The sequence below is a fragment of the Buteo buteo genome, chromosome 29 (genome assembly GCF_964188355.1).
Source record: "Buteo buteo chromosome 29, bButBut1.hap1.1, whole genome shotgun sequence".
Lineage (NCBI taxonomy): Eukaryota > Metazoa > Chordata > Aves > Accipitriformes > Accipitridae > Buteo > Buteo buteo.
The window spans coordinates 462,204-474,707 of NC_134199.1; the positions used below are offsets into that span (position 1 = coordinate 462,204).

Genomic DNA, 12,504 nt, shown 5'->3' on the forward strand with positions numbered 1-12,504 from the left:
CAGGCGGAGCCAGGCCCCTGACCCCAGGCTTTATTGGTGCCTCTCACAGTGCAGCGTGAAAATAGGGGGGGGCTGAGCCCCACCTTGGTCCCCAGGAGGGCGAGGAGGGGAAGGAAGAAGAGGAAGCAGCAGAGGAAGGGAGGGGGGGCTCAGCGCGGATCGGGGTCCCCCCCAGGCTCTGGGGCGCTGGGTGAGCGGCTGCAGGGGGGCGGTGGCCCCCCCAGCACCCGCCACTGGAAGACGCTGGTGTCCTTGCCCCCCAGGGAGATGAGGTGCCCGTCGTCGTGGGTGAAGCGGACGTTGGTGACATGGCTGCCGTGGCCCCCGTACACGTGGCTCGGCGCCTGCGGGGACCGCGAGCGTGAGCGTGCACACGTCTCCGGCCTGGACCCCTTGCACAAGCACGTCCCCGTGCCTGGGGGCTCCTTGCACGCGTGTTGCACGCACGTGCCCTCCCCTTGCACGCATGCACCCCTTGCAAACACCCGCCCTCCCACGGTTTCTCCCCTACACACCCCACCTCGGCCCTACCAGCCCACCCCACCCGGGGGGTCCGTTCCCCCCCCCCAGCCCACCTTGGGGCGGGCGCAGGGGTACTGGAAGAGATGAACTTTGCAGAAGTCGTCTGCCACGGCCACCACGCGTTCGTGGTGGGACCGGCACAGGGAGTTGATGTCGGTGCCGTCCGAGCCGTCGGGCCAGACACCTGCAAGGGACATTGGTGCGGGGAGGGGGGGGGGGGTCAGGGGGACCTCCAGGACCCCCATGACTGCCCCCCCGGGCCCCCCCACGCTCACCAAAGACGTGGAAGCCCAGCACGCAGGTGTAGGACGCCCATTCCCGGTCCCGGCTCTCGAAACGGTTGCGGAGCAGTTTGCAGCCCCCAGCGACGTCCCCTGGTTGGGGAGGTGGGGGAGGGACAGCGGCAGTGAGACCAGCCCCTGGAGGGTCCCGGCAGGGTAAGGGGGTGCCCACCAGCCCCCCCAGTCCATCCCCCCCAGCTCACAGTAGAGGATCTCATAGTCCCCTGAGTTAGACATGACGAAGCGGCCGTCCTTGGACCAGTCCAGGTGGGTGATGAAGCTGGAGTGGCCCTGAGGGGGGGGCAGGAGGGGGTGTTGGGGACTCCAGGGGCAGCGAGGACCCCCAGAGGCCGCCCCCCGCCCCGACTCTCACCATGCAGCGGCCAAAGCGGGTGTACTTGCGTCCGCCCTCGGTGACGCTGTAGATGTAGATGAAGTTGTCGTGGGAGCCGATGGCCAGGAAGGAGCCGTCTGCGGGGACAGGGAGGAGGTTGGGGACAGGGACCCCCCCATGCCCCTGCCATGGGGATGGGGACAGGGGCTCACCCGGGGAGAACCGCACCACCGAGAGCTGCTCGTTGCCATCCGAGCCGCCGGCCAGTGGCTGTTGCGTTGCTGTGTCCAGCACTAGCCACCTGTGGGGACAGAAGGGACAAGGGGGGGGGAGGACGGGACACACACAGAGGGGAGACACATGGGGGGGACGAGGGCACAGCGGGTACCGGGGGGAACAGGGGGACACAGGCGACCGCAGGGATGGGGGGGAGAGCAAGGACCAGGGAGGACCAGGATGGACAGGGGGACATGGGGACCACGGGGGTCGGGCAGGCGGAGGGCACCGGCCCCCCCGTGTCCCCGTCTATGTCCTCCCATGTCTCCATCCCCCTACGTGGCACCATGGCCCCCAGCCACTGTACCCCCGCCATCCCCCCACGTCCCCCCCCCGCTGTCCTCCGTCACTCACCGCCCCGTGAGCAGCCCCACGGCCACCACCTGCCCCCCGGGATGGAAGTCAGCACAGAGCCCCGTGTCCTGCAGGGGAAAGGGGGTGTCAGGCCACGCGGGCACCAGTCCCCCCAGCCCCCCACATACCCCCCCACCAGGGTCCTGCCCCCCTGCTCCCCCCAGCCCTCTTGTACCCCCATTCCCCCATACCAGCCATCTGCCTCCTGGTCCCCATAGCCCCCTCCAGCCCTCCTGTACCCCCATACCAGTCTCCCACCGCCCTGGTCCCCCCATTCCCCTTGTACCCCCATACCAGGCTTCTGCCTCCTGGTCCCCATGTCTCCCCCAGCCCTCCCGTACCCCCATACCAGGCTCATGCCCCCCCCCCCAGGCCCCCCCACCTCCAGTGCCAGGCTCCAGGCCAGCGCGTGCTCCTGCCCATCCCACAGGCAGAGCTGCCTGTCGTGGCCGCAAGTGAGGAAAAGGCAGCAGCTGGGGTGGGTGGCCAAGCCCCACACCTCGTCCGTGTGCCCCTGGGGGGGGGACGACAGAGAGGGGGGATCATCACCCCATCCCCATGATGGGGAGACCCCTCCCGCCCCCTTCGGCCCCACCTGCACGATGGGGGTGAAGCCAGTGGCCAGCGTCCCCCGCAATAGGGCGTTGCGGGTCGTCCCCACCAGCAGCTCGTCCCCGGGTCCCTCCGCGATGGTCCGCACTGCCCCGAAGCGCTCGGGGAGCTGAGAGGCGGGGGGGGGTCAGGGGGGGCACCCCAAACCCCCCTCCACCCCCCCATCATGGTCACCCCTGCCCTGAAGCACTCAGGGAGCTGGGGGACCAGGGCAGGTTCTGGGGGCCAGAGTGGGTTTTGGGGAGCTGGGGCAGGTTTTGGGGAACTAGGGAGGGTTTTGGGGGGGGCCGCGTGCCCCACCTCGGCCTCCTGCAGCAGGACGAGTGCGGGGCTCCAGCAAACCACCCGACGGTCTTTGCCGCCGCCGCTCAGCACCGTCCCGTCTCGCCGGCGGCACAGGGCGAAGATGCTGCCCTCGTGCGCCCGGGTTTGCTGCCCGATCTGGTACGTCTCTGCGGAACCGGGGTCAGCCCCCACAGCTGCCCCACGGTCCCTCGTCCCCCATCCCACCATCTCCGTCCCCCACCTTTGCCACCCTTCCCCGGCGTGCGGCCATCTCCGGCGGCACGGGTCCAGGTCAGGATGTTGCCCTCGGAATCGCCCGTCAGCACGTCCCCGGCAGCGTCAAAGATGAAGCACTGGATGAACTTGGGCTTCTTGTACTTCTGCAGGGTTGGGGGAAAGACAGCAGCATCAACACAAACCCGCCCCCCCCCCCCAGCTCCCCCCAGCCCCCTGGGGCACCCCCCTCACCCCAAAGATGCCCTGCTTCTTGGTGAGCGTGGCCCCGCTCCAGGTCCAGAAGTAGACGTGGGACTTGCCACTGGTGATGATGCTGCTGCTGTCCTGGGGGTTGAACTCCACCGTCAGCACCGACTCGTTCGTGCTCTGTGAGGCGGGGGGGGGGACACAAACTGTCAGCCTGGACGCCTGGGACCCCACACCCCAGATGCCGGGGTTCCCCCCGCTCCGTCCGGATGCCTGGGTCCCCTCACCTTCACCTCCGCCTGCTTGGTGCCGCGGGCGCAGTCCCACACCGACATCATGTGCTCGTTGGAGTCGTCCACCACGCAGAGGTAAGCGCCTTGGTCCTGGGGGGACAGCGGTGAGGGGGATGGATGCGGGATGGGGGACACACACAGAGGGACGGGGGGACAGGGACTCACGGCGGTGGAGAAGGCGAGGGAGCCCACGCCCCGCTCGAAGCTGCCGAGGCCGATCTGCTGCAGCGTGAGCAGCGTGGCCGAGTCCCAGATGTGCACGATGGGCTGCAGCGGCTGCGGGGACAGCGTGGGTCGGGGGTCCCGGGGGGTCCCATCCCACGGTGGGGGGGACATATATCCCCATCCCATCCTGTCCATGTCGCCATCCTGTCCCTGCTGCCGTCCTATCTTCATCCCGTCCTATTCCCATCCCATCCCCGTCTCTGTCTCTGTCCCACCCCCATCCTCATCCTGTCCCTGTCTCCGTCCCATCCCCATCCTCTTCCCATCCCCGTCTCCATCCCATCCCCATCCTCATCCCATCCCCGTCTCCGTCCCATCCCATTCCCATCCTCTTCCCAACCCTGTCTCCATCCCATTCCCATCCTCTTCCCATCCCTGTCTCCATCCCATCCCCATCCTCTTCCCATCCCTGTCTCTGTCCCATCCCCACCCTCAGTCCATCCCCATCTCCATCCCATCCTCATCCTTGTCCCATCCCCATCTCCATCCTGTTCCCATCCCCATCCCAATCCCGTTCCCGAACCCATTCCCATCCCCATCCCACGCCATACCTTGCCGTCCTTGTCGACGCCGGCCGCCTGCCCCGTAGCGACGCGGAGGCGGTCGGGGTGCACGGCCAGGCTGCGGGGGGAAGCAGGGGGTAAGGGGGGGGGGGTGTGTGTGGAATGGAGACAGGGGACATCCCCCCCCACCCGGGGCTCACCAGCGCACGCAGTCGCTGTGGCGCAGGTAGTGGCGCTGGCGGCGGCGCGGGACGTGCAGGAGGATGACGACGCAGGCGATGAAGTACACCAGCTCGCCCGAGGCCAGCACGTGCAGGTTGGAGCGGCTGTCCCGGCCCCGGTACCCGTAGCTGGGCTCCGTTAAGGGATGCAACTGGTGTGGTGGGTGGGGACCCCCCCCTTGCACCCAAAGGGGGACCCCCAGGTGGGGATGGGGACCCCCAGAGATGGATGTGGATGGGGACCCCCAGATGGGGACCTCAGAGAGGGATGGGGACCCTCAGAGGTGGATGGGGATGGGGTCAGGGATGGGTCCCCCAAAGATGGATGGAGACCCCCAGAGGCAGATGGGGATGGGGTCAGGGATGGGACCCCCAAAGGTGGATGGAGACCCCCAGAGAGGGATGGGGACCCCCAGAGATGGATGGGGATGGGGTCAGGGATGGGACCCCCAAAGATGGATGGAGACCTCAGAGAGGGATGGGGACCCCCAGATGGGGACCCCAGAGAGGGATGGGGACCCCAAGAGGTGGATGGGGATGGGGTCAGGGATGGGATCCCCAAAGATGGATGGAGACCCCCAGAGGTGGATGGGGATGGGGACCACCAGATGGGGACCCCAGAAAGGAATAGGGACCCCCAGAGGCAGATGGGGACCCCCAGAGAGGGACAGGCACACCCAAATAGGGACAGGGATGGGGATGGGGACCCCCAGGTTGGGGGGGGGGGGCATGTGGATGGGACACGCCATGGGGGGGTCGCCCCCCCCCCACGGTGCAGGATACACCCAGTCGAGCTGGAGGCGCTCGGGGGGCAGTTCGGCCCGCAGCCCCCCGTAGGGGCCCAGCCCCGAGGGCACGTACATGGTGATGGGGCGGCCCCGCAGGAACATCTTCACTGACACCCCCTCTGTGGGGCGGGGACGCCGGGGGTCACCCCACGGCCCCCGGCCCCCGCCCCATGGACGGACGGACGGACCGATGCCCCCGAGCCTCACCCAGGTTGTAGTTCCCGCGGCGTGACCCTGGGGAGGGAAACGGTGTTATGCCCCAAAAATGAGCCCCCTGCACCCTAGTAATGACCCTCCCCCATCCTGCACCCCAAAAATGACACACACACACCCCCCCCGGCTCCCCAGCACCCACCTGGGCTCAGGGTGGGCTCCTTCGGGCGGCTGCCAGGGAGAGGTGGCGTCAACGGGGGAGTGTGGGGGTGCAGGGGGGATGAGGGGGCTTGGAGGGGGGGGTGAGGGGGTGCAGCGGGACGGAGGGGGGGTGTGGGGGTGCAGGGGAAGTTTGTGGGTGCAAGGGGATGTGGGGGTGCAGGGGGGGATGAGGGGGTGCAGGGGATCTGTGGGAGCGCAGAGGCGATGGCAGGGTGCAGGCGGGGTTGGGGTGCAGGGAGGATGAAGGGGTTGCGGGGGGGGGCTGTGGGGGTGCACAGTGGGTTTGGGGGTGCGGGGGGGGCCCCCACCTCTCGGGGCTCCCCGCCTGCAGCAGGAGGTTGGCGGACGAAGCCGCTTTCCTGCTCAGGCGCTGCCGGGGGCTGGCGCTGCCGGAGGAGGAGCTGTGCCTGCGCAGGCTGGGGGGGACGGGGGGGACACGGGGGGCGGGGGGGGGACAGGGGGGACGGGGGGACACCGTCAGTGAGGGGTTAACATCCCCCCCCGCCTCTCACATCCCCCCCAAATCCCACCCTAACCCCAACACCATCCTCCCTGCAGACTCAGGCAATTAGCCCCCAGCCCCTCTCCCCCATAGCCCCCCACTTTCCCAGCGGACCCAGGCATGCAGGCCCCCCCCCAGCCCTCTCCCCACAGCCCCCCCCCCCCCCACTGCCAGCAGACCCAGGCATCCAGACCCCCCACCCCACCCATCTCCCCACAGCCCCCCTGCTCCCCCAGCAGTCCCAGACATCGGGGACCCCCATCCTCACAGCTCTTTGCGGGCACCCCGTGGGGCCGGGCTGGGGGCTGCCGGGGGGGAATCGGGAGCCGGGGGCTCCGGGGAGGCTGGGGTGGGTGCCGGGGGGCACGGGGGGGACCCCGGAGGGGGTGGTTCCTGGGGGGTCCCCTGGTCCCCGCTGGCTCCCGGCGCCTCCGGGCTTGGGGCTGTCTCCTCCGTCTGCGTCCCCACGCTGATGGTTTGAGGGGGGCCGGGGGGGGCAAGGGGGGGCCCATTGGGGTCCAGCTGCAGGCAGGGCTCCGGGATGGCACCGTTGGCTGGGGAGGTGGGGAGAGGGGTCAGCGCCTGAGACCCCCCACCACCACCCCGCAGACCCAGGTGTCTCGGGGGGGGGATGGACACCCAGACTTCCAGACAAGGGACCCCATGGCGGGGGCCGGGGGGGGACACACGGGACCCCCGGCGTCGAGGCCTCACCGTGGGGCAGGTGCCGCAGCAGCCGGGGCAGGTGCTGGTCGTAGAGGCCGAGGCGTCGCAGGGCGTCCGCCAGCGCCGCTTTCACCAGCGCCAGCTCCTCTTCCAGCCGTCGCAGCCGCAGCTCCAGGGGGGCCGGGGGGCTGGGGGGGCCCGGGTCACCTGCGGGAGGGGAGAAGGTGACGCGGTGCTGCTTGGGGATGCAGGTGTCTGGGGACCCCTGTGTCACCCCCCCCCCCAGCACCCAGGGACCCAGGTGTCGGGGGACCCATGTCACCCACCCGCCGCCCCCCCCCCCCAGCACCCAGGGGTCCGGGGACCCCTGTGTCAGCCCCCCCCAGCACCCAGGGACCTAGGCGTCCGGGGTCCCGTGTCACCCCCCCCTCCCCAGCACCCAGAGACCCGTGTGTCCCCGCTCCACCCCCACGCACCCCACTGCCCCAGGGACCCCCCCCCCCCGCCCCAGGGTATCCCGCTGCCACAGGGACCCAGCCGTCTGGGTGCCCCCATACCCCCCCCCCAGTCTCTCCCCCTCCCAGGACCTGGCATGGACCCAGGCGTCCGGGGACCCGTGTCACCCCCCGCCCCCCCCAGCACCCAGGGGTCTGTGTCACCCCCCCAGCACCCAGAGACCCGGTTTCCCCACTCCACCCTCGCGCACCCCACCACCCCAGGGACCCCCCTCCCTGCTGCTGCAGGGACCCAGCCATCTGGATGTGTCCCCCCCCAAGCCTCTCCCCCCGCTCCAGGACCTGGCATGGACCCAGGCATCTGGGGTCCTGTGTCACCCCCCCCCCAACACCCAGGGGTCAGTGTCACCCCCCCCCCCAGCACCCAGAAGCCGGGTTTCCCCACTCCACCCCCACGCACCCCACTGCCCCAGGGACCCCCCCACTGCCCCAGGGACCCCCCGCACTGCCGCAGGGACCCTGCCATCCAGATGCCCACCCCCCCCAGCCTCTCCTTTCCCCGGGACCTGGCATGGAGCGGGCGTCCGGGGACCTATGTCACCCCCCCCCCCCCAGCACCCTGAGGTCTGGGGACCCCTGTGTCACCCCCCCAGCACCCAAACACCCAGTTTCCCCATTCCACCCCCACGCACCCCACCACCCCAGGGACCCCCTCACTGCCCCAGGGACCCCCTCTGTTGCCACAGGGACCCCCCCCACACACTGCCACAGGCACCCAGCTATCCAGGTGCCCCCCCCCAGCCTCTCCCCCCACCCCAGGACCTGGCACGGACTCAGGCGTCCAGCTGCCCCCCCCCAACACCCCCAGACCCCATTTCTGGGGTGTGTGGGGCCACCCTGGGTCTTGGGGGGGGGGGTGGTGGTGGGAGCAGCAAGGGCTCCCTGGGGTGGGTGGTGGGGTGGAGCAGGGGGTCCCCCCCAAACACCCCCCCCCCATTAACCCCTGGCTGCCCGTGGAGGGGGGGGGGTGTCAGGCTCACCGCGGAGGCCGCCATCCGTCTCGGGCTCCATGGCGGGCGAGGGCGAGCGGGGGCCCACGCGAGGCCTCGACCGCGGCCTCCGGCTTTCGCCGCCCCAGGAAGCGCCGCGGCGTCGCCGAGTCATTTCCCCTTCGCCGCCCTGGCCTGATCCTGCGCCCGCCGCTGCCTCCGTGGAGAAAAAATTGGGGGGGGAGCAGGCCTCTGGGGGCACCCATGCACCCCCCCCCCCCAGGGACAAGGGTATCCCAGGGGGACCCCGCTGTCTGGGTGACCCCCCCCCAAACCCACTGATACCCCCCCCCCCCAAGGGACCCACCGCCCCAGTAGCTGTGTCACACTGGTTGTACCCCCACCCCCCCGCCATGCTGGGGCACCCCAGGATTTGGGGTGAGGGGCTACGGGTGCCCCGTCGGGCACAGTCGCGACCCACCACCCTTTTCCATCACCCCCCCCCCCCACGTTGCTGTCACCCCGGGGGGGGGCAGCGATGGCACAGGGTTGGGAGCAGCCCGTCACCCCAATAATTCACCCTGCTATGGGGCTGGGGGGACCCCCATCACCCCCCCACCGCCCCACTCGGGGGGGGTTCAGGCCCAGATGCCTGGATTTGCCACAGTGGGGTGGTGAAGGAGTGGGGGGGGGGGGGATGGACCCCCATAACCGTGGGGCAGCCCCCACCCGCCCGGTTTCAGGATGAAGCGGGGCGCTGCATCCCGGCACCCCAAACCCACAACAAAGGGTGCCGGCGGCCCCGATTCATCCCGAAAGCGAAACGTCGCCTGCGTAGGGGACCCAGGCGTTCGGGTGCTGCACCCGCACCTCCCTAACCCCCCACCCCCCCAAAAAAAAACCAACACAACCCTTGGGCCAGGATGGGGATCCAGGCATCCGGGCACGGCCAACCCCACGGGCCAGCATAGGGATGCCGGTGTCCGGCTCTACAGACCCCACTGAGGGGACCCAGCTACCCCCCCCCCAAAACCCGGGCACAGACCCAGGAGTCTGGGTGCTGCACCCCCCCACCCAGGCCACCTCAAGGACTGGCATCCAGGCTCGTTGCGCACCCCCCCAGGACTGGGATCGGGATGCCTGGGTGCTGTGCACCCCCCATGCTGGGATACTGGGGTGACCTTTCCATCCCCCCCCCCTCCTTACTCCTGCCCCCCCCAGGGGCAGGTTGGCCCCACTTTGCCCTCCCACAGGGGTGGGTAGGTGTTGGGGGGGGGGGGGCAGGTGTGAGCTGGGGCCGCATCCTGCACAGTCATAGCGCAAGCGGGTTCGGGGCTGCGCCTCCGGGAACAGCCTCCGCTCCGTGCGCGCCGGCTCTCGCCTCGGCGAGGGGACGGGGACAGGGCGAGACCCCCCCCCCGCTGCAGGTACGGTGGGGGTCCGGGTCCCCTCTGGGAGACGACGGGGGTCATGGGGTGGTCCAGGGACCCCTGGGTCCCTTGCGGGGACAACGGGGTCCATGGGATGGCCAAGGGACCACTGGGCCCCTTGGGGGGGGACAACGGGGTGGCCCAGGGACTGCTGGGTCCCTTGGGGGGACAATGGGGTGGTCCCGGGACCCCTGGGTCCCTTTGGGAGACGATGGGGTCCATGGGGCGGTCCCGGCCCGGGATGGCTGGGTCCCTTGGGGGGACAACGAGGTGGTCCTGGGACCCCTGGGTCCCTTTGGGAGACGATGGGAGTCATGGGGTGGCTCAGGGATGGTTGGGAGACAACATGGGCCATGGGGTGGTCCCGGGACCACTGGGTCCCTTGTGGGGGGACAACAGGGTGGTCCCAGGATGGCTGGGTCCCTCGGGGGGACAGCGGGGTGGTCCTGGGACCCCTGGGTCCCTTGGGGAGACGATGGGAGGCATGGGGTGGCCCAGGGTCATGGGGTGGTCCTGGGACCGCCGAGTCCCTTGGGGGGACAATGGGGTCCATGGGATGGCGCAGGGATGGCTGGGTCCCTTGGGGGGACAACGGGGTGGTCCCGGGACCCCTGGGTCCCTTTGGGAGATGATGGGGTCCATGGGGCGGTCCTGGGACCGCTGGGTCCCTTTGGGAGACGACGGGGGTCATGGGATGGCCCAGGGATGGTTGGGTCCCTCGGGGGGGACAAGGGGGGTCATGGGGTGACAGAGAGACCCCTGGGGGGGACAATGGGGTGGCCCAGGAACCCCTGGGTCCCTTTGGGAGATGATGGGGTCCATGGGGTGGTCCAGGGACCGCTGGGTCCCTTTGGGAGATGATGGGGTCCATGGGGTGGTCCAGGGACCGCTGGGTCCCTTGCGGGGACAACAGGGGTCATGGGGTGGCAGAGGGACCCCTGGGGGGGTCCTGGGGCCGGGAAAATGGGGGGAGTGGGGAAGGGGGGTCCCCCAGCCACCCCTCTCACCCATCTCCCCCCCCCCCCCCCAGCACCATGGAGCCACAGCTGGGCCCGTACACCCCCCTGTACCCCCCCGCCGGCCCCTTCCCCACAGTGGGGCAGCCCCACTGGGACCCCCGGCCCCCCGAGGCCCCCCCCGGGCCCTGGGCCCCCCCCCGGGGTGAGGGACCCCCCGGCCGCCTGGACCCCTTCTCCCAGGCCTTCGCCGGCCGTCTGCCGGGCAAGGCCTGGGGGGCCGGGACCCCGGCGGCCGGGGAGGTCACCCCCCCCTCGGGCTACCTGCCCCTGCCCTACGGTGGCCCCCCCCACGAGGAGCCGCCCCCCACTTGCCTCTATCAGGACCTGCAGCCCCCCCCCTGCACCCCCCCTGCACCCTTCCAGGGCCCAGGTGAGCACGGGGCAGGGGGGGGGAAGGTGCCTGGGCCCCATGAGCCTTTTTGGGGGGTGATGGGGGGGGGGAACAGCCCTGACCCCCCCCCCCGGCTCTGTTCCCTCGTCCCATCACAGCCCCGCAGGGACTGGGGGGGGCCGAGGGCTTCGCCGGACTCCTGGGTCCCCCGGACTGGGTGTCCGATGGGGCACGATGCTACCAGGTGAGTCTGGATACCCCTGGGGGGGGAGTCATGGGGGGGGGGGACACACACACTGGGTCCCCCAGTGCCTGACCCCCCCCCCCCATCCCCTCCCCGCAGGACCCCAACCGCTATTTCAGGGGTGCCGAGTTGCCTTTCCCCGGGGTCCCCCCATGGCCGGGGGGGGCCCTGGGGGAGGCAGGGGGGGGCTGCGAGCTGAGCCCCCCCTGGGCAGAGAGCACGGCCCCCCCCGAGGTGAGAAAAGCTGGACGCCTGGGTCCCCGCCGTAGTGGGGTGGGGGGAAGGCACGGGGCCCCCCCTGACCCCTCTCCCCTCTCTCCCGCAGGCCCCCCCGGCCCCCCCCAGCAGGGGCTGGGCCCCCCCATACCGAAGCCGCTTGGGGCTGGGGGGGGGCCCCCCACGGTACCGGCCGCCCCCCATGTTGGACCCGGGGCGCAGGGGGCCAGGGCTGTTTGGGGGGCTGCTGGCGGGGGGCAGCCCCCCCAGGGCCACCGACCCCCAGCACCTCTTGCCTCCGTGAGTTGGGGGGGGCCAGAAAGAAGGGGGGGGGGGGAGGAGTTGGGGAGGGGGGGGGGCTGCCCCACCACCCCCCCTCTTTGTGCCCCCCCCCCTTCCCCAGGCAGATCAACGTGGGCCCCGGCTTCCAGGCAGCCGTGCCGGCGGCAGCAGGGGGGGGCTGCGGGCAGGACCCCCCCGGGGGGGCCACGCTGGCCTGGAGCCCCTGGCCCGGGCTGGAGGGGGACCCTGAGACTCAGCAGCAAGGTGAGTGTCCCCCCGCCAACACCTTCCCGGTCGGGGGGGGGGGGGGGGGTTGGGGGGGGTAGGGGGGCCTGCCTGTGCCCCCCCCCTCACCCAGCCTCCCCCCCCCCCAGTGGAAACCTTGCTGGACCTGGCCTGCTCCAGTGCCCTTCCCGGGGGGGGCACCAACCGGGAGCTGGCCCTGCACTGCCTGGCCCGTGCCGGCGGCAGCCTGACGGTGAGGGGGGGGACACACCGGGTGGTTTGGGGGTGCCCCCCCCACCCTGCGACCACCATGTCCCGTCTGTCCCCCCCCCAGGGTGCCCTGGAGCTGCTGCTGCTGGGGACACCAGCCTGGCTGCGGGCAGACCCCTTAGCTGGGTACCACTACACCGGTGAGGGGGGGGCCAGGTGGGGGGGGGGGGTAAAGAGGGATTTTGGGGGGCCCCCACAGCCTCCCCCAACCCAGATCCTGACACCCCCCCACAGGCAGCGACACCTGGACCCCCCGGGAGCGGCGGCTCTTCGCCAAGGCCCTGGCGCGGCACGGGAAGGACTTTACACGCATCCAGCAGGCGGTGAGGGTCCCCCCTGCCCCCCCCCCAGCTCCCGGGTCTCTGTCCCCCCCCATTCCCACA

General features: G+C 71.1%; 1 protein-coding gene across 2 annotated transcripts; it reads right to left on the reverse strand.

Annotated features, from left to right (window-relative positions):
• Positions 1-4: 4 nt before the first annotated feature.
• On the reverse strand, positions 5-8,304 carry EML3 (EMAP like 3). Of its 2 annotated transcripts, XM_075059344.1 has the most exons (23): positions 8,156-8,304; positions 6,709-6,867; positions 6,263-6,548; positions 5,801-5,908; positions 5,473-5,501; positions 5,325-5,351; positions 5,113-5,236; positions 4,309-4,458; positions 4,157-4,226; positions 3,546-3,656; positions 3,375-3,470; positions 3,133-3,267; positions 2,906-3,044; positions 2,680-2,831; positions 2,363-2,488; positions 2,150-2,281; positions 1,768-1,835; positions 1,350-1,438; positions 1,177-1,274; positions 1,007-1,094; positions 798-896; positions 576-706; positions 5-344 (listed from the first exon to the last, which is right to left on the reverse strand). In XM_075059344.1, the coding sequence occupies exons 1-23, from the start codon at positions 8,277-8,279 to the stop codon at positions 150-152; spliced, it is 2,736 nt and encodes a 911-aa protein (XP_074915445.1). In that variant the 5' UTR covers positions 8,280-8,304; the 3' UTR covers positions 5-149. The 2 variants fall into 2 exon arrangements, with proteins under 2 accessions (XP_074915445.1, XP_074915446.1); XM_075059345.1 differs by lacking the exon at positions 5,801-5,908.
• Between the last annotated feature and the right edge of the window lie 4,200 nt (positions 8,305-12,504).

Excerpts from the sequence above, each read along its gene's own strand:
- EML3 (XM_075059344.1), bottom strand. The coding sequence starts at position 8,279 with ATGACTCGGCGACGCCGCGGCGCTTCCTGGGGCGGCGAAAGCCGGAGG. Across the intron at positions 1,275-1,349 it reads GGTGGTGCGGTTCTCCCCGG|ACGGCTCCTTCCTGGCCATC; the intron begins GTGAGCCCCTGT and ends CTGTCCCCGCAG. Across the intron at positions 345-575 it reads ACCCCTGCGCCCGCCCCAAG|GCGCCGAGCCACGTGTACGG; the intron begins GTGGGCTGGGGG and ends CGGTCCCCGCAG.